The following is a 20,821-nucleotide window of genomic DNA, read 5'->3' on the forward strand; positions in this document are numbered from 1 at the left end:
ATATGGATATAAAACTAGCAGTAAAAAGTGAAATATTCTAATAGTGAGTGATTTAATATTTAACGTCACATCGGCAATATTGCAGCTATATCGTGACGAGAACGATTTAAATTACATTAGATACCACATTTTTAGTGGTAAAACAACTAGTATATCACAATTAGAATAAAAAATAGAGTGGAAAGTTAAAACTCATATAATTATTTGGACAATACAATATGAAAATGGGCTATAGATTGCCAACAACTGAAGGTAGATCACCATACTAGGAACCATGGGGACTTACAGTACATATGCTTCCAGCATGGACCCTAGCTGGATTTACACCATCCCTTCAGATGTTAGCAATTTAGTCATATTTAGCCAAAAGATTAAAAATGCACATATAATACGATTAAAAACAGTGGAACGTTTAAATGTAGTTGAAATGTTTCGGGATTTACGTACCCTCTCAGGAGGACAATAATTTTACGGTACTTCAACCCCCCTCGAGGACACAGCCACTAACAATCTTATCAAGTCTTTGAATGTCATTTAGAAGTGAAAATACATAAGAATGAAGAATTTTATGGATATCAACTTCTTTATGAGAGAACACAACGTTTCGGAGTTAATGCTTACTCCTTCATCACCTGATGAAGGAGTAAGCATTAACTCCGAAACGTTGTGTTCTCTCATAAAGAAGTTGATATCCATAAAAATCTTCATTCTTACTAACAATCTTAGTTACTAATTCAAACTTCCAGTCATAAGATATATATCTATTTACAAATCAGTTAATAAATCTAATTCTTTAGGACTGTTCTGAGGTCTGTTATCGTTAAAAAGATCCTTCGTAGTTTTTTATTTAAAATATTTATCTCTTGTGATGGAATATTCAACACTGTCAAGCAAGACATGCTTGACTATGAATCTTTGATCACAAGGGATACAAAACGGAGGATCTTCACCCTATAATAGGTATTCATGGGTATATCTCGTATGACCAATACGACATCGTCGTATGATGACCTCTTCAAATCTGGACTGACAACCCAGTAGGTATAACCAATGGAAGGTTTAATTAAATGTAATTTATTTACACCTACTTGGGTATCCCACTTCTTTTCCCTTAGATCTATTAGATATAAGATCTAATAGTAGCTTTAAAATCAGTGTATGGAATAAGAAGTGGTGTCACAGATTTGTTGAGTGCTGCCATGGCAGCAAGATCAGCCAATGTGTTCCCAGAAATGCCAACGTGGCTGGGTAACCAACAAAAGATGATGTCGTATTGGCCAGTAGCAAGAACATTATATAACTCAATAATGTCTGTTAAAAGTGGATGGTTACAAGATATGTTTTAATAGCCTGAAGACAAGAAAGAAAGTCCGAAAAGATATTGTTTATACCTAGGATGTCTCTGAATATATTTAAGATCTGTTAGTATTGCGTTTGCTTCAGCTGTGAAAATAGAGCTACTATCCGGTAATCGAGAAGATATTGGTCTGTATCCAACGACAGTGCCACAAGCCTATCCTTGGATCCATCTGTAAATAAGGATTTGTAATTTCTATATTACTTCTTAATTGATTGTATTCTTGTTTATATTGTACTTCGTTAGTTTCTGATTTTTGTAACTGTGTCAGGGTTAGGTCAACTTATCGCCTCACCAATTGCCAAGGAGGAGAAGAAAGAAGCCGTGCGGGAGCTATATTTTCCAGCTCAATGCCGGCAGCAGCAATAAATGGCTTAATTCTGAGCCCAAGAGGCGGGACAACAGAAGATCTTCTGATATACAAATCCTCATAAAGAGGATTAAAAACACAGTCAAATGCAGGATTAGACTTATTAGAATATAATTTTGCAATATATTGTAAGGATAATTTTATTCGTTGGTGAAGGGAAGGCTCATGTATGTAAACATGAATGTAAAGACTGTCAGCAGAAGTTCTGATCCAATACAGAGCCTCAGACCTTGATGGTGAGATATATTCTAATAATTAAAGCAGACAATATAATATAAATCACGGCCTGTAGATCATCAACAACTGAAGGTAGATCACGATAGTAGGGACCATGGGGACTTACAGTACCCTTATTACTTGCATGGACCCTAGGTGGATTTACACCATCCCTTCAGCCACTTTTCAGTGTAAAGAATGCTAGCCAAAATTAAAACAGCAAGAATACTACGATTCCAAACCCGCTGGACTTCAATTTTCTTGGAATGTTTTGGGACTTATGTACCTTCTCAGGAGGGCAATAATTTTACAATACTTCAACCCCTTTGAGGGGAAAGCAATAGATCTAGACTTGGTGAGACAGACTGGTAGTCTACAGAAACGCGGAGAACCCGGGGTTGATTTCATTATGGTAAGAACCCGTGTTTCCTATTAATGCTAATAGAAGAGACAAAACAATTCCAATGTCTATAAGAAATCTCTTTGATTGTACAATTGCGACTCTACCACTGAAAAACGGAAGCATCAAACATATTTTTAGGAAAATGGAAGAATTCAGGCAATATGAGATCAGATGTTTAGGCGGTTATAATTGCTACCACCGAAATATATTCACTAGGGAAATGACAAGGTTTTACCACGAACAGCTGGACATACTACATGCCCTTTCATATATATAGAACACCCTTTAAGTGTTTCGGATTTACAGACGCCTTTAATTTCCACATAAAACATCCGGACATTAGCAACTGAAAAGTAGTTGACATTTCTGAACACATTGGGGTCCGACACGGGTAATTGGATGATTCCGTTTTACACAGTGAGTTAAAATTTAACATGGCATCGGCAATATCAAAGCAATATAGCGATGAAAACAAGGTAATCAATTCAAGATCGCTGCCAGCAAAGGACAGTAAAACCAACTAGTCTATCACAGATGTATATTGAAACTCGTGATGAAATCGGAAATACTTTAATGATAGAAGACAAATTGAATACAATATGAAAACAGGCTATAGATCGCCAAGTTACCTAGGGACCTAAGGGATTACGGTATCTTTGTTACCTGTATGGATCCTAGTTGGATTTACACTATCTCTTCAGCTGTTGGTGAACAAGAATTAAAATTAAAAATTACAATTAAAAACCTGGTAGACTTAAATGTACATCAAATGTTTGGGGGCTTACGTACCCTCGGAGGAGGTGAATAATTTTACTATACTTCAGCCCCTTTGAGGGTACAACCACTAACAATCTCAGTTCGTAATCGAAACTACAATACTATAATAATTATATTAATTTTTACAAATCAATTAACAAATGTAATTCTTATAAAAATGCAATAAAAGAAAAGTGGCATTCTTCATAGTTCCGGATTTGAAATAGGTATCCCTTGTGATGGAATAGTCAACACTTTCAACCGTTTTAGGCTGCCTATGATGTCTTCCACTATTCTGACTGGTCCAGATGCGATTCTTGGACTTTGAATCATACAAATTTCTTTACTAAATGTCGTGGTCCTTAATCTAAATGGACGGAGATCCCCCTTTCTTGAGGCTCAGCGAGAGGTATGTTTACCGTTCCGATACTAGCAAACAGAAATTTAGTTTGAAACTATGTCACACATTGTGAAATGAGAATTCATACCCGTTAATAAAGGGTTTTGATTGTTAAACTGATATCGTTGCTGTTTCTATGACGCTCACACAGGATAATAGAGACATCTGAGTCAAACTAGACTGAAGCTGTCGCTACAGCAGTGTTGACATCGTCCAAGGTGTTGTTGTTAACGAGGACGTCCACAATCCTTGTCTTACATCTAAGCTTAAATTGCGAGGCAACCCCAGAACACAATCCCGTGCCTAGCGAGAGACTAAAATATTGACGAACTGTCTTCAGTTGAGTTACAAGAAGAGGTAAGTATGTTTCACGCACGACAGATCAATCTCGAACAAGCACTATCTTTAAGTCCTTGCAAATAGTTGAGTGAGTCACGTTATATTTAGCGTCACATGGGCAATATTGCAGTCATATCAAGACAAGAACAATTTAATGTGTATCAATATTAAAAGAATAATACTAGATTAACACAGATATGAACATAAAACTAGCATGTAAAACTAAACCAGTGTAATTAAAGAAAACAATAAAATGTAAACCCCGATAGATCACCAACAACTGAAGGTAGATCACCATACTAGGGACTATGGAGACGTACAGTACATTAGCTTCCTGCATGGATCCCAGTTGGATTTACACCATCCCTTCAGCTGGCAGAAATGTAGCCACATGTGGACAGAAATACACATACGATACGACTGAATAGAGTGGAAAGTTTAAATTTACTGTGAATATATTCGGACTTACGTACCTTCTCGGTCCTTGCAAAAGAAGGAACAAACTGCTTGCAATAAGTACCAGCATTAATACAATCATAAAAGCGGGAAAACAAGCGGCGCCTTCAGATAGATTATGTATGTTATCTGAAGATGTATTTGACGTCTTGTTTCTGACATTAGCTGATTCTGCCACGGTGTACCTACAGTATCCTGCCCGAATAGTCAAGCAAGTACATGCAGCTCTTAATCATTGGGAAGTGAGGGAGTTATTCCCATACGGCAAAGCAAGGCAATGTTTGTTTGCTTGTGGTAACAACCACTGGCCAAGATTCGTTAGATTACTTTCTAATGCAGAGTAATTGCCCTTTTGCATGCCAGGATCTCGGAAGTGAAATTCCCATTTCGCCCCGAATGTGTTTCTGCCCGTCCGCACTAACCCTTTGCTCGTGGCTTACAAACTGCTACTGACATGAAATCCTGACTTTCCTTTCACAGCTGACACCGTTGACATAACTCACTCATTGAAAAAGGACATCTTGGTTGGACCGTAACAATGCCTGTTTCTGAAAGACACAACTGTAAGATCACGATGACACGTGTCAGTCAGCTCACAAAGCCTCACCATCCGTTCTGGATAAAACTCCTCTTGTGACAGCAGGTGCTTATTGGTGACCATTTGACTTGCTACATGTTTGAGCCGATCTCATAACACTGTACGGGCAGCTATACAGTATGTATCTGTGTTTGAGAGACGTGACATATGAATGATTGACCACAGTGTAAATCCCTTGTCCCGTGGGTGTCTGTTTATGGCTGTAAACACAATGGTAATGGTCCGTAAGATGCAATTACATATAACTGATCTAGTTTGATTTGGAAAGATCCGATTATTTACATGCCGTTTATTTACATAGAAGGAGTATCGCGCGTAATTATGCCCTTTAATTATGCCCTGTAATAGTGCCCTTTCCATATTTATAAGAACTGTCTGCTTACGACAGTGTGGACGGACCAATGCCGACTGTATGTAAGCCTTGCAAACCTGACCGACCGAAATAGGCTTCATGGATTCTTGGGCATGATTTGAGTCAATGTGTTGTGGGAGGGAAGTGATGCAGATTTAAAACATTCACCACTTACTGGTTTGTCTGGTTCAGATGTCCCAGACTGCGGGGCATATCTTGAGCCTGTTTGGGGACAAATGAACAAAGCATTCAAGGCAGTACTTTAAACTAAAAGACAAATAATACTATGAAGATAATCATTATGACGAACCTATTTTCACAACAATTTGGTGCCATTATAGTGTCATATATTTGTGTTCGTCTTACATTTAAATGCCTACCAAGGACAAGAAAAGAATAAAGAGGAACACAATGTATAAAACATAATGCTTGTACATTATATATCCACCAACTACATTTACGTTTGTTTGGGTTTCGTATTCATGGAAGTACTTTAAATTCGAGTTTAAATATTTACATATTAATGCTGGTTATTTCAGCTAGAACAGTTAAATAGATCCAATATTACATATATTATGTAGTGATACTTGGTGTTGTGGAAGAACATTGTCGCGCCGAACTCACCAAAATCTTATTGCTCACAGAACATTGTTTTTGTCACTACACCTTAGTACACTAGTTTGGAGATTTGCATCTGTGGAGATGTTAAGAGATTCCTATCAGTGAAAACATAATAAGATTGCTGCCAGTGGAAACGTTATAAGATTCCTCACTCTGGGTCTGCTGAAGATCCCTCTCATCATCATCATCATCATCATAGGATATTTGTATAGCGTACATATCCATGCAACTTTTGCTTGCTCAAGGCGCTGGTATATGTTTCCTTCGACCATTGGATGTCAGTCTCAGCGTAACCATGAAGATCCAGGTTAAAACTGATCTCCAGTAACCCATGCTTGTCGTAAGAGGCGACTAACTTGATCGGGTGGTCAGGCTTGCTAGATCGTAACCATGTAATATAGCCTTCGTTTTTGTTTACTGAGTTCGTTAAGCCTTTCGGTCAAGACTATTATTTACAGATCGCCGTTATATGGTTGGAATAGTGTCGAGTGAAGTGTGAAATTAACTCACTCACACTCTCAGTGGATAAGATTGACTTTAAAATAATTCCCACCAGGCCCTTTAGAATATCACTCACAGTGGTGACCCACGAAGACGCATTATATCATACGTGATCTTGAGTGAGTGAGTTGAAAATGTAAAGTCACTTTGACAATATTTCAGCCATATCGTGATTAAAACAATATATAGGATAACCATAATGAAAGACAGATTATACAATCCTGTCAACGAAGGACAGGACAATAACTAGAATATCACATATATACATGTAAAACTAGTAATGAAATCTAAAACATTTTAGCTGTAAGGGACAGCACAATATAAAAGTAGTCTATACATCGCCAGCAACTGAAGGTAGATCACCATTCTAGTGACAATGGGGACTTACAGTATCTTTGCTACCTGCATGGACCCTAGTTGGATTTACACCATCCCTTTAGCCGTTCGCGATTGTAAGAAATGATAGACAAAAATAGATAGACTACGTTCAAAAAGCTTGGTATGGTTACATTGATTTTGAACGTTTTGGGACTTACGTACCCTCTCAGAAGGACACTAATGTTACAATACTTCGATCCCCTTTGAGGGTACAACTACTAACAATCTCAAACTAAACTACCAATTGTTAAATACATCTATCTACAGAACACATTACTCAAATTCAACAATTAAATTAATTTCCTTAACAAAACAATAATTAAATGAGCATTAACTGTGTTAAAAGTATCCTTAACTGTTATAACAGTAAAATATTTACCGCTTGTGATGGAGAATATACATGATCTTTATGGAATTAAACATCTCTATTGAATCCTAGCTAACACGGCAAAGACCCAAATTTCATGATTGTCCGATGTTACTGATCTAAACATTGATGTACTACTGACGGAGACTAACCTCAAATGACGTAGCGTTTATTTGTTTATTTAAACGGTCGTGATGTAATAGTCATCTGCTTTCAGTGTTTAAACCCCTTTAGTTGATATAATGGTACAATATAGAATGAATCACCATGGAGAGTTTACCTGACTTGCACTGAAACACTTAAAGCCACAGGTCATATATTGTCAGTCATGGTGTTGCTATGGAATAATGTAACAGGTAGATGCCGTAAATGGCGACTGACTATTTTACATGTTGACAATCATCCAGCAATGTGTGCTAAAAGGATCAAACCCGTGAAGGTCCCGGGGTAGAATAGGCCTTCAGCAACCCATGCTTGCCATAAAAAGGCGACTCAGCTTGTCGTAAGAGGCGACTAACGGGATCGGGTGGTCAGGCTCGCTGACTTAGTTGACGCATGTCATCGGTTCCCAATTGCGCAGATCGATGCTCATGTTGTTGATCACTGGATTGTCTGATCCAGACTCGATTATTTACAGACCGCCGCCATATAGCTGTAATACTGCTGAGTGCGGCGTAAAATTAAACTCACTCACTCATCACTAAAAGGATCATGGTGTTCCTCGCTTCATGTGTGAATGACTGGTATTGGTTTGTCAGAGTACTGACTTATAAAACATAGATTACATAAGAAAGATAGATATCAGCTCTGCTCAAAGTTTGTAGTCATGTGCTGGTTAACTGATCTGTTTCAGTAGTATTATACACTGAGAGGAATACACGCATACAATGTTAGGTTCAAGACGCGCTTGAAAACATGAGGTATTGATAGGCATATGCGTTGAGAATCTTTCTCGTGGAATACATGGTGTGTGTCACAATGTTTAAATATGCCATGAATAACATAGTTGAAGATAAAGTTTCCCCCAACCTTGGAACCAACTTTGAAGTTATTCTCCGAAATGGCTAAGGTGATTACCAAACGGTTATCGGTTAAAACAAACGCCAGTCCTTTCATTGTTAAACATTGCCTACTTCACAGCTACATCAATTATGTTGGACCAATGGCATTTTGCTTTCTAACGACTTTATTTTCCCTGATGTCATATCACTCTAAAGGTACCTGCAACAATGGATATGTTACCAACCATGGTTTTCGTATACTGTTCGTTAAACCTTTCAGTGTTATCAGATAATAGTGTTATCAGATAATAGTGTTATCAGATATTAGTCCTATTTATGATCCTTGGTATGTGTGCACGATACTGTGACCACTGGATTCAACAGTGGGACACGTATTGTAGTTTATTAAATCTTCCCACATTCAATATCAGTGTCATCCTCCGTCCTTCCAAATGAATAAATAGCTAAATGCAGTGTCAGTCCTTAGTCACACCACGACAGACACCATTAACCCGTGAAAAGTGATGTTAATCCCATCAGATGCATTGGGGTGATTGGTGTCAACGATAAGATTTCTCACACAGACAAGTCCTGAAAGGACGTGTATCGTTTACGTCTGCCCGTCGAATGATGTTGGTAAACTCTAATCTGATCATTTAAACATCCATTCGCTTTCTGAAGAATAATTCAATCCTGGTCCAAATAAGTTAATAGCTAGCGAATGTACTGTAGTCTTGAAGGTCGCCAAGCTTTAGCCCCTGTCTCTCGTCACACACACATACCTCTTAAACAACCTCAGTGCACATGAAGATATAACGATGGAATAAAATCAATCATTATGAAGCAATTGCATAAGTATCTTGCCAAGGTTTCAATAGACGTAACCAACAGGTGCTTGGAATGCAGTTTGAAACACTGGACTTACGTACCTTCTGAAGAGGACAGTAATTTTTCAGTACTTTAACCCCGTGAAAAATACAGTGTAACAATCCGAGCTACTCTTTTAAACTTCCAGTCATAAAATATTTATCTACAACCCATTTAACAACTCTTTTTAAAATGCAATAATTAAATGAGAACTTGTAATATTGAGAAGATTCTTCATAGTTCGTGATTTAAAATTGGCATCCCTTGATAATCAATTAGAGACTGTAATATCAGATTTGCTTCTTTCTTTATATGACAGAGCAAAAGTCCAAGACAAGTTAATATGATGTTGCAAGAAATTATTCTAGTAGCCTTATAAAGAGAAGGGTATATGAAGGAAGGCATATTGACTAATTTTTGTCTCACGTGAATCTATTATGAGACGGGTTTGACGCAAATCATGAGATTTGTGTCATGTTTGACATCTGTGTATACAGAAATTGAAGGCAACGAAGGGGAGCGTTTACCAACGTAGGCGAAAGGAACTCTAGTGCTGTTCATTACATTTTCGCATACGGTGGATTATTTCAGTAGAAAGGCTAAATGATGGTGATCGATTACATTCTGATCATTTTCCCCTGTAGTTATCTTGAAAGTTTCATTTATGTAGCCATGCTACAGCTGAGCATACTGTAGATAGCACCGAGTATGACGCTAAATTTTAATTTGTCTGGGATCAATGTAATGTAGACAATTTTACCACATCGTTCAGACAGACTTTGCATAACAATGAAACTTCTCTAATATTGTTACGCTGAATAATTTGCTGTGACAAAAGGAATAAGAAATCCCCTCAGAACCAACAAAATATAATACAAAAAAGTCTCAAATATTCAATATTATGTACTGAGGAAACAAACGCAAGATAATAAGATTCACAATAGAGGTTTCATGTACAATGCAACTCAGTCAAATCTAAAGTGATGGGTCACAAATATAACATGAACTCACCAAAGTCTTAGCTTGAGAGTGAGAAACAGTTATACTGAATGTAACACAGCGAGAGGTCAGTGTTGGATGTAAGTTGATGCTGACGATCAGACGAAGAAGTAGACAGGTGTAGATAGGCCGAATGACATATAATGTCAGCTCACCACCTAGAGAGAAACAGTAACACGGCGAGCGGTCAGGCAGCGGTCATGCGTCGACACTGGAATGCAGATTGATGTACTCCAGTAAATCCGTGTGTGTGTGTCGACACAACATCCAGCCTTTTGTATACACAATCACTGATTCCTGAATATTCGAGCACTTTGTGACCACTTCGCCAGCAACATAGAACTGTCTCACAGACTCATGGAAGCAAACACAACTAGTCAAGGGAGGTAAACAGTACTAATAACACTGAACATTTATGAAACGAAATGTGACCCATAACAATTATCACTCAAAACTCCAAACATTGTGACCCAATAATAATTATCACTTAATCAATAATACGATTTACAGAAAATACACTCTCGTAACACCTTTACCGAAATTCCCGCCATCGCAGATCTGAAACACTCTCTACAAAAAACTGGTCTTCTGCACTCAGCTTCATGTTTAAAACAGTTTAATCTCGAAGCTAGTAAACCTAAATTAATAAAGCTAATTGACTACCGAGGACAGAAAGCAGGGAAGCCATCAAACGTTTAGCGGAACATACTTTGAAACAGTTAAATAGCTTCTTACGGAAAGTTCAAGCGTGATATTGAATAGTCAAGGCTTGATCGACTTAATAACTCCGTAAACGGGCTGTAACTATACTTTGAAAAAATATATAGGAAATACATCACAAACGAAATGGCTATGTCATTTCAAGAATCCCTTTCCAAAGGAGGATATTGCATACGATGTTGACAATACGCTGATTGCAAAAATGATGGGTTCCTTGAAGAGTTTAATGATGATAATGGACTTCTGCTGAAATCACCTATTACGGAATATGACATGCTGTATCTCGTACTCTATGGATCTGATACATGGGGTTTTACAGAGTATTATGTCATAGAAAAATACATTTGATTGCCTCCAAAAGTTTCTAAATGTTGGAGTGTCGACACTAAAAGCTATCTTTCTGGTGAATGTGGTTTCCTTTATATATCATCTTACTGTCGTTGTTTAAAACATTGGAAATACAATATGTGTGAACCTCTTAAATATACCTTCCATTTGCTTGCACATATTTATGAATCATTGGAATCTCATTTTCACACCTTACTGTTTAGCTATGCGTAATTTTAGTTGACAATACAAATATGTTTAATAGACAGTTTCGTGTCTGGGCTATTGATATGTTTAGAAAGGAATGTCATTAAAATATTAACGAACATAGTATCATTAGTCGTGCTCGAACTAGAGTCTTATTTAGCAAACCAACGTTACTGAAATACGTTTTGGAAAAGGCCTTAATGATTTAGTAATTAACCATGAACGATAGATTTCTAGTGAAAAGACCCAACGATTACATCCATTGTGTAACATTAGAGGAATCAAGAGGAATTCCATCTCATATCTATTTGTGTCATATACAAAAAAAATATAAGATGTAATTATCTATCACAGTTGCCTTTATTGCGTATCATTGTTAAATTATTGTCTTCTTTTCTTTTATGCATAGAACCTGCAAACGTCGCCCTATTCTTTCCAGTGCATTTTTGTTGAGAAAAAAGTTATTTCATTATATATACCATTCTTAATATTGTCTGTAAAGAGCTTTCATGCAATTGATTGATTGATTGATTGATTGACCAACGACTCCACTAATCCCATTCCATTACTTAAATCAAGTTATCTGTATTAATGTATGTAATTTTCTTTGAAACATAACATCGTTTTCTCACTTAGCAAGAAACATGAAAGTATTAGATTTGCATTTTTATCATTACTTTGAAATGACACCTACGCAGTGTGTTTCTTGATAAATAATCACTGTCCTCTTAGGGTATATGCTTGTTAATCAAGATACGTTAGTATGAGATGATCAAGACAAGGACACCAACATTGAAAGACTTCTTCTTTGGACTGAGTGAGTGAGTTAATATTTAACGTCACTTCGGCAATATTGCAGCCATATCGTGACGAGAACATACGAGACAAAAAGGAAATACATATGCATATTATGAAGATCCCGTTGACGAAGGACAGTAAAACCACTAAACTATCACAGTTAGTATAAAAACTAGTATGGAGTATCGGTATTTGGACAGTACAATATAAAAAAACATGCCATAGATCGCCAACAACTGAAGGTAGATCACCATAATAGGGACCATGGGGACTTACAGTACCTCTGCTACTTGCATGGTCCCTATTCTGTGGATCATAAGAAACTGTTTGCAGAGAATGTTACTCTACAACTCTTGCCACTGATATTGTGGGACACGTGTTTTTGGTTTGTACTATTTATCATCCATTAGTTAACACCAACTGTGATATCATAGGTAAACACATGGGGTTTGATCTTGCAGAGAAATGATGGAATTCTTACTGTGTAACTTAGTTGGCGAGAAGTTGGAACATGTCGTGCAGCTTTAGGAGAGGATGATAATTTTTGAATATGTTTGGTGAAAGTGCTGAAATATACACCTACTTCATAACAAGCCTGTAACCTAGTTACATAATCTGCATTCATTTTAAATGTAAACAAAGATTGTTTGTCCATGTTCACCTCAAGGATGTTCAGGATGAAATTCTCAAGAAAACAAAACGTCTAACGCACATAAATGTGATTTCACGTGTAGGAACGACATTGCACATGCACTAGACGAAACACACTGTTATCGTGAGCCTTTCAGACATCACCTGACACTGACGTTATGTGGTTTGCAAAGTCACGCTTATGTTTTTTACCTTAGGTTTTTTACACGCGAAGATTAACTTAATTTTACGAGAGTGGATTTTCTGTAAATTGTATTATAGGTTAAGTGAATTTTATTTTTGGTTCACAATGTTCAGAGTTTTACGTGATAGTTATTATGGGTCACATTTCGTATCATAAATTCCCACTTCTAATAGTATTTTAGCGGCACGTCTTTAAGGTGACTCTTTGGAATTATCTCCCTTAGAGTAAGTGTTAAGATTAATTGTTGACTTCCGGGAGAATACAAGAAGGTTATAAGTTCATGGCGATGGTCGAAAAGTGCTTGCATGTTGAATCAGTGACTTTGTGTATAAAGGCTGGTTATTGTGTTGACACTGACACACACGGATTAATTGGAGTATATCAATCTGCATGCCTATGTCGCGCTTTACCTGCATGACCGCTGCCTGACCACTCGCCGTGTTACATTCTGTATAACTGTTTCTCTTTCAAACCAAGACGTTGGTGAGTTGACATCATATGTGTGACTTTGAGAATATTCGTTTTTTTTCCGACCTGTTAATGAGACAAAATTGGAACTGACGCCTGGTTAACACATGTCATTGGTTCCCAACTACGCAGATGTTCATCATGTTGTTCACCGGATGTTCTGGTCCGATTATTGCCAAGACAGCACTCAACAAATGTATGACATCACTTCTTATTCCATACTCTGATTATAAAGCTGTCATCAGATCTTACATCCGGGATCTTATACAGAAGAAGTGGGACACGCAGGTAGGTGACAATAAATTACACGAAATGTACACCTACTTGGGTTGTCAGTCTAGATTCGAAAAGGTTATTTTATGGTCATTATGCGATGATGTCGTATTGCCTACACCATATATACTCATTAGTATCTATTGAAGGACGAGGATCCTCTGCATCCCTTGTGATGCAAAAATCACAGTTAAGCATGTCTTGCTTGACTGTGTTGAATATTCCATCACAAGGGATACGTATTTTAATTCACGAACCATAAAGGAAATTTTAATAATGTTGGTTATCATTTAATTATTGCATTTTTTAAAGAATTAGATTTGCGATCAGTTTTGTAAATAGGTAAATATTTTGTAAGTGGCAATTTGGATTAGTAACTGAGATATTGCTAGTGGCTGTACCTTCAAAGGGGTTAAAGTAGTGTAAAATTATTGTCCTCCTGACAGGGTATGTAAGCCCCAAGGCATTCAGAGGTAGTTTAAATTTACCATCTATTTTAATTGTAATATGTTTGTCACTGTATCGTTCTCTCTAGTTAAACTATTTTAGATTTTGTGACTAGGTTTAACATGAATATATCTTTGATAATCTGGTTAGTTTTACTGTCCTTTTTCGACGGCTAATTTAGATTGATTATCTTGTTTTCATCGCTATATAGCTGTGATATTGCCGATGCGATGTAAAATTTTAACTCACTCTCTGACAGTGTAGGCCACTCATATTGTAGGAATATGGATAAGTGGTGTAAAACTACACTCACTCACTCACTCTATTAATAAAACACTGTCTTCACATAGTTCCAATATATGGGAGAGGGGCGATAAACAACAAAACAGAACTGACTTCTACTAAAGGCTGGACATTAGTTTTATACTGGAGAATATCCAGCCATGATACAGTCTAAGTAAACTTATCCTCAGTACTTTTCGTTACACTCCACCACTGAGTCTAACAAAACGTTATGGGAGGTCGTGTCAGGTAACCTTTGACATTGGCCAATCAGAACACAGCTTACCAAATCGCGAAAGTGCACATTCGCACATCCCTTATGAACTTTGTATCTCAAAAAGGTTCGTACCAGAACGATTTCGAATGCTATTTAGCGTACGATCGCTTCCGGATGATGCCCACGGCGTACGTACAGCCATGACAACGGTGAGTAAACAGTCGCTGAAAATAGTGTTTTTGGCAATATTCACGGATGGTAATTTGCGGAATTATTAGCTAATGGTAACCATGTCAACAGAAACCCCAAAGCGTATATACTGCAGGTCAAATAACTGTGTTATATGCTGATTTTTGTTTGTGGAGAGATCTGTGTCGGTGACCTGAATATTTTGAAAGTCCCTCCGATCCCTAAATAGTAGCCGTTGTCTGATTGGTTAAATCTATTTAACCGTCTCGCATTTGATTGGACCGTCATTGGTTGCTCAAAGGTTACCTGACGCGACCTTCTACTAGGTTTTGTTAGACTCAGTGATGGAGTGTAACGAAATACACTGATACGAAGTTTACGTAGGCTGAGCCATTTTGCTAATTCTTGGAGACAGGTAATATACATAACCTTATGGTACTGCCATCTCTTTGTCAGACCTCCACTTCCAGGAATACTTTAATTAATGAAAACTATAAATATCGATTTAATGCCATTTAGTGGGAAATCAACATTGTATCTGTCTTGCACTGACTTCTGTAACAGTCTGCATAGCTTACAATATGGAAGCACTGAACAAGCACAATCTTTTAACGTCCTTTGTTGTAACCCGACTGGGTTCTGAACCATCAGCCTCTACCACTTGACCACACCGCTTTGACATGCCACATCTGACAAACATGTCGTGATCAAACTCTCTTCAATGCAGCGTTGCAAGGCTGCTTCAATGGTAAGCGAGTTCTGACTCAATATTCAGAGGTTCCAAATTCTGATAGACCCAACTGGGACTGAAACCGATAATTTGACTGCCTCATGATATAAGCTAATGCAACATTAATGACATTTCCTTGTGGATTGTTGTCTATCGTTAGATGGAAAGAAATATAATAACAATCGCTTAGCTACAAAACGCTGCGATGCAGTTTCTCAATCAAATAAATAAATGAATAAAAAACAAACAAAAAACAATATCCATCCGTGTTTATATAAATTGATGAAATGTCTATCATAATGAGTGAGTTAATATTTAGCGTCACATCGGCAATATTGCCATATCTTGACGAGGAAATGTCTACCATAAACCTGCCTGAGAACGTAAAGGAGTCACAGAATGTCGTAGCCCTGATCCCTGACAGTTAGCTGTCATCGCTTTTTTCATACAATAATGGCAAGACGTGTTTCACTGAACCTTTATACAGACTGAATGATCTACATGTGAAACGAAACAGTGAGTTTTAAACAAAAAACATTTTATCGCGAACGTCTCGTGCAGTCATTTGTTACAAGTGATCTGACCATGTGTTGTTTCACTGCTGTTTTAGCCTTTTATGCCCAACAGAATCTGTCGCGTCCGATAATCGAGACGGTATTCTCTAGCACTTCGTTTCTCGTACTTACAGATATAGCACATACGTGGGTTTGCTAAAGAAGCTTACACTTTCATCTCATAAATATGGTAAACATTTGTTGATGTAATATAATTACATGCTGAAATAAAAACGTCTCAAGTTTCGAATCCACTCGAAAAAATGAGAAAACTGCATTGTGAAGTCCAGAGTGTTATGCGTAACTTCAGAAATGGTTCATGCTTTACTGCCATCTTGCGAGCATTTGACATTTGTCGCCAGCGTATTCTGTCTGTATGGTCTCCATACATCAGACACGCCGGAGGAGTAGCTAAACATCAAAAAAGCAATAACAAATTATTACTAGCTTGAACACGATACGAGTTCAGTTACAAACAACATTAAATGTATCTAATTTCTAAGTTCAAGTACTGAAAATGAGATTGTTATCATCGCTGTAAACGATCCTCCTTTATAACTGGATTAACGCCTATTAAGTTCGTGTCATTATAGAAAGCTAATGATACACTTATCTGAGAGTGAATCTCATAACATAATATAACATTTTTGATTAAATGTCATTTTTTATACTTACCTGGTAGAAAGCCAACAATGCCCACGTGAGTGGCGCTTACTCAATTTCTCTCATAACACAGTCTACAAAAAGTAGAGACGCGAGGTCAACATACGGGCGGTAGGTCACCCAGGTCACGAGATGACCTGGACAAGTCATTCCCTTACCCAGCGAGGCAGACAACAAAACCCTCAGGAGGGGAGGCTGGGCGGGAACTCCCGACTGTTGGCTTTCTACCAGGTAAGTATAAAAAATGACATTTAATCAAAAATGTTATATTTTTTACATACTTATCAGGTAAGAAAGCCAACAATGCCCAGAATGGCACAGAGGCGGAGGGCTGAGAGCGTGGACGCGAGACCTCGCCCGTGCGTCTCTACGTAAAGAGGAACCAAGAAACCCTGAGGAGAGCGATCCACCGTCATCCGCCTCCGCACTATAGGGCAGGTAGGACACCAACCGCTGTCCGGACATCTCCGATAAGGAGGAGGGATCGGCCGACAACCCCGGAAGGGAAACCCAACACGAGAAAAGACAGCTCAACACTGAAGGAGTGGAGAGAAGCAACAGAAAAGTTTATTTGAGGCAAAAAGGGTGTGTAGCTGAGGTCCCCAGCTTGGCACCATACGAGAGGCGGGGGAGTGTAGGCCACCTAAAGAGGAGCAGCCCCGCGCCGAATTAAAGGGTAAGGGCCCCCCGTTCTTTGCTGGGCAAAGACCTGGGGTCCTAGCCTTGAAATGCCCGCCAGATCCTCGTTGGAGAGGGTTCGTAAATAGTGGTTGGCGAACACCAAGCCAGACTTCCAGAAGCAGCCCGCCATGATGTCCGCCACCGCAATGTTGCGGTGATAAGCCATGGTGGCCGAGACGGCCCTGATCTCGTGTGGGTTGGTTCGAGTCGGAAGAGGTCTGTCCTGGCCTTTGTAGGCCTCTATGATGGCCGACCGAAGGTATACCCCAAGAGCTCTCCGATCAATCTCCCTTTTGCTCCTCTGGGAGTGAGGGAGGAAGAGCCTCCGCCGCCCCTGCCTAAGGGAGCGGGTACGGTCGGTATACACTCGGAGAGCCCTGACAGGGCAGAGAGAGAGTGCTCCCTCCTCCGTCGGGTCTACCAACGGCCCTAAGGAAGGGATGTGGAAGGTACGTCCCAGTTCGTCTGCCTGTTGGTTCTTGCAAACGAAGTCGGGGGCGAGGCCCAAGGACGCAGATCCTCCAACCGTGGCCTCAAATCTCAGGAGATCCGCCTGAAGAGCGTGAAGCTCCGATATTCGGGCCGCCGAGGCCATGGCCACTAGAAAGGTGGTCTTCACCGTGACGCGGAGGAGGGGAGCTGACTTGAGGTGGTCAAGGACCACTGCCAGATCCCACTCAGGAGCCCTCGGCTTGCGCCGACCCTCCGCCTGTCGGAAAGACTTGATGAGCTCCCTCAGTACAGAAATGTCCAGTCCCGGCGACCTCTTCCTTATAACGGACATGATGGCCGCCAGATTGGTGTTAATGGAGGAGGCCTTGAGCCCTCGAACGTTGCGCAAGTGAACCAGATAATCAGCTATCTGGGGAAGAGTGGCAGAACCGGCCTCCACGCCGTTGTCTTCACAGAAGGAGGAAAAGGAACCCCACTGGAAGTCGTAGAGCTTCTGCGTGGTTTTCCTCTGTGAGGAAGCCAAGGCCGAGGCTACTCGCTTGGAGTATCCACTGTTCCTGAGCCCCCTTTGAATACAAGCCAAACGTGCAGATCGAATACCTGAGGGTTTTCGTGAACACGGCCGCTTGGCTTGCTTATGAGAAGTCCCTCCGGTGAGGGATCTGAACGGGATCCTGCAGACAGAGTCTGCGAAGGGGAACGAACCAGGGCCGGGCAGGCCACATGGGAGCCACCAGAAGCAGTCTGATGGACTTGGTGGTCTGAAGCTTGGCCACTACCTGTGCTAGAACCGCTGGGGGAGGGAAGGCATAAGCGTCCATCCCTTCCCACTCTAACGACAGTGCATCGACGGCCCAGGCCGCTGGGTCCGGCACGGGGGATACATAGATCGGGAGCTGGCAGTTCAGCCTGGTGGCAAACAGATCCAACATGGGCCTGCCGAACTGGAGACAGAGGGACTGAAACGTCAGCGGGTTCAGTTGCCACTCTGTCGAAGGAGGCGCGTCTGGCCGGGAGAGAACATCTGGGTTCTTGGCTCCTGGAATGTGAACTGCACGGATGCTCAGGCAGAGCCTGTCTACCAGTTCGAACAGGCGGAGGGTCAGGTCTAGGAGAGGAGTGGCTCTGGTGGAGCCTTGACGGTTGATCGTCCAGGCTGCGACTGAGCTGTCCGTGTGGACCAGTAAGGTCTGGTGCCTGAGGGGAACAGACCAATGGAGGATGGCAAGTCGTACGGCGTCCAACTCCAGCACATTGATGTGCCGGTCCTGCTGGGCTGCCGACCAGGTACCTGCCGTCTGGTCCGACCCCAAGTGAGCGCCCCATCCTTGGGTGGAGGCGTCCACGAAAAGGTGACTGGTCGGGAGAGGTGTCCTTAGGGGAACTCCTTTGAGGACGTTGTCGTCCACTTGCCACCAGGTGAGGAAGTGTCTGAGGTGAGGTGGGAGACTTATTGGGTGAAGACAGTGGGTCTCCCTGACGTGCTCGTTGAGGAACACCTGAAGAGTTCGGAGCATCAGCCTCCCCCTTATGGTTAGGTCCTGGGCTGACGTCAGGAGGCCCAATATCCGCTGCCACTGCCTGAGGGACAGGGGCTCTGATAGTGCCCGAGTCATCAGGGGCGCTAGCCTGGTCATCCGCTCCTTGGGTACAAAAGCCTTGAAGGCTACTGTATCCAGTATGGCACCTAGGTATTGGAGAGAGGTGGTTGGTACCAGGTCCGACTTCTCCAGGTTCACTAGCCACCCTAGGCGTCGAAGGAGGTGGATGACGAGGTCCCGCTGCGCCTCGAGAATGGAGGGCGAAGGGTTGTGAGCGAACCCATCATCCAGGTACATAAGGAATTGGACCTGGAGTTCGTGGAGGAACTGGACGATGGGTTGGGTCACACGAGTGAACAGCCATGGGGCAGAGGAAATCCCGAACGGGAGGACATTCCACTGAAAGTGCCTGCCCCCCAGGACGAAACGGAGGTACCTGCGATCCGCCAAGTGAATGGGGATGTGCAGGTACGCATCCTGGAGGTCGAGGGACACCATGTAGTCCGAGGGCTCCAGTAACCGCATGGCTGATGGAACAGTCAAGAGACGAAAATATGGCGGCTGTTCGAGGTAGGAGGAGTTGAACTCCTTCAAGTCGTGAATCAGCCGCCATTTCCCCGAGTTGCGTTTGGGCCTGACAAAAACGGGGGAATAGAACCCGGGAGTCAGATCCTGGAGGGGGATTTCCTGAACTGCCCCCTTGGAGACTAGAGACTCCACCTGCTCTAAGGTGAGTTGGAACCTGACCGAGTCCATCGGACGTTCCACCGGAGAGCAGGTTAGAGGGGGCAGAGAGGAGATCAGGATGCGGAAGCCACGCTCCAGGATCTGACACACGAATGGGTCTAGTCCTAGCTGACGCCAGTTTGGGACAAAGAGGCTCAAGCGGCCGCCAACGGGTCCGTCGAATGGAGGAATGATAGGTGGCGGAAGGATTGGCGGGCACCAAGAGTCACTTCTTCTTGGACGTCCACTTGCCCTTGTTCCGCTTCCGCGGAGTGCCCTTGCTGGGGGTTTGGAATCCCTGGTTAGCCTGGCTGGGCTGGTTGGACTGGTTCGTGGGTCCTCGGCCACGACCTCCGAACCGAAAGTCCACCTTCCCTGTCCGCTTCCTAGGTGTGGATTGGTCTGCTGGAGGACCTCCCTGACGCTTGCGGGGGGTGGAGCCTGCTGAGGGTACGCCACCCGTCATGATCCGATTGGTTAGGTCCTGCTGCTGGATCTCATGGCGAGTGCGGAGAGCTTCTGGGATTCCCCCGCGAACAAGGTGTCTGCCGACACTGAGGCGTGACGGAGGGAGTCCCTAATCTCCGGAGGGAGATTAGTGCGCCCCAGGAAGCCTTCCCGTCTGAGGTTGGTAATGGCAGCTGAAATCCTAGCAGCCGACAGGGTGACTTGTGCCACTCCGCCAGCTACCGCTCCAAATGCCCTATACAGAGGTTCCTCACCCTGTTC

The 20,821-nt window shown here is 41.3% G+C and overlaps 1 protein-coding gene across 1 annotated transcript; it reads right to left on the minus strand.

Moving 5' to 3' along the window:
• Nucleotides 1–17,334: 17,334 nt before the first annotated feature.
• Nucleotides 17,335–20,122, minus strand: LOC137281173 (uncharacterized). Its single transcript, XM_067812298.1, has 2 exons — nucleotides 18,531–20,122; nucleotides 17,335–18,391 (listed from the first exon to the last, which is right to left on the minus strand). The coding sequence occupies exons 1-2, from the start codon at nucleotides 20,120–20,122 to the stop codon at nucleotides 17,335–17,337; spliced, it is 2,649 nt and encodes an 882-aa protein (XP_067668399.1).
• Nucleotides 20,123–20,821: the final 699 nt, after the last annotated feature.

Source organism: Haliotis asinina, chromosome 4, assembly GCF_037392515.1.
Source record: "Haliotis asinina isolate JCU_RB_2024 chromosome 4, JCU_Hal_asi_v2, whole genome shotgun sequence".
Taxonomy (NCBI): Eukaryota; Metazoa; Mollusca; class Gastropoda; order Lepetellida; family Haliotidae; genus Haliotis; species Haliotis asinina.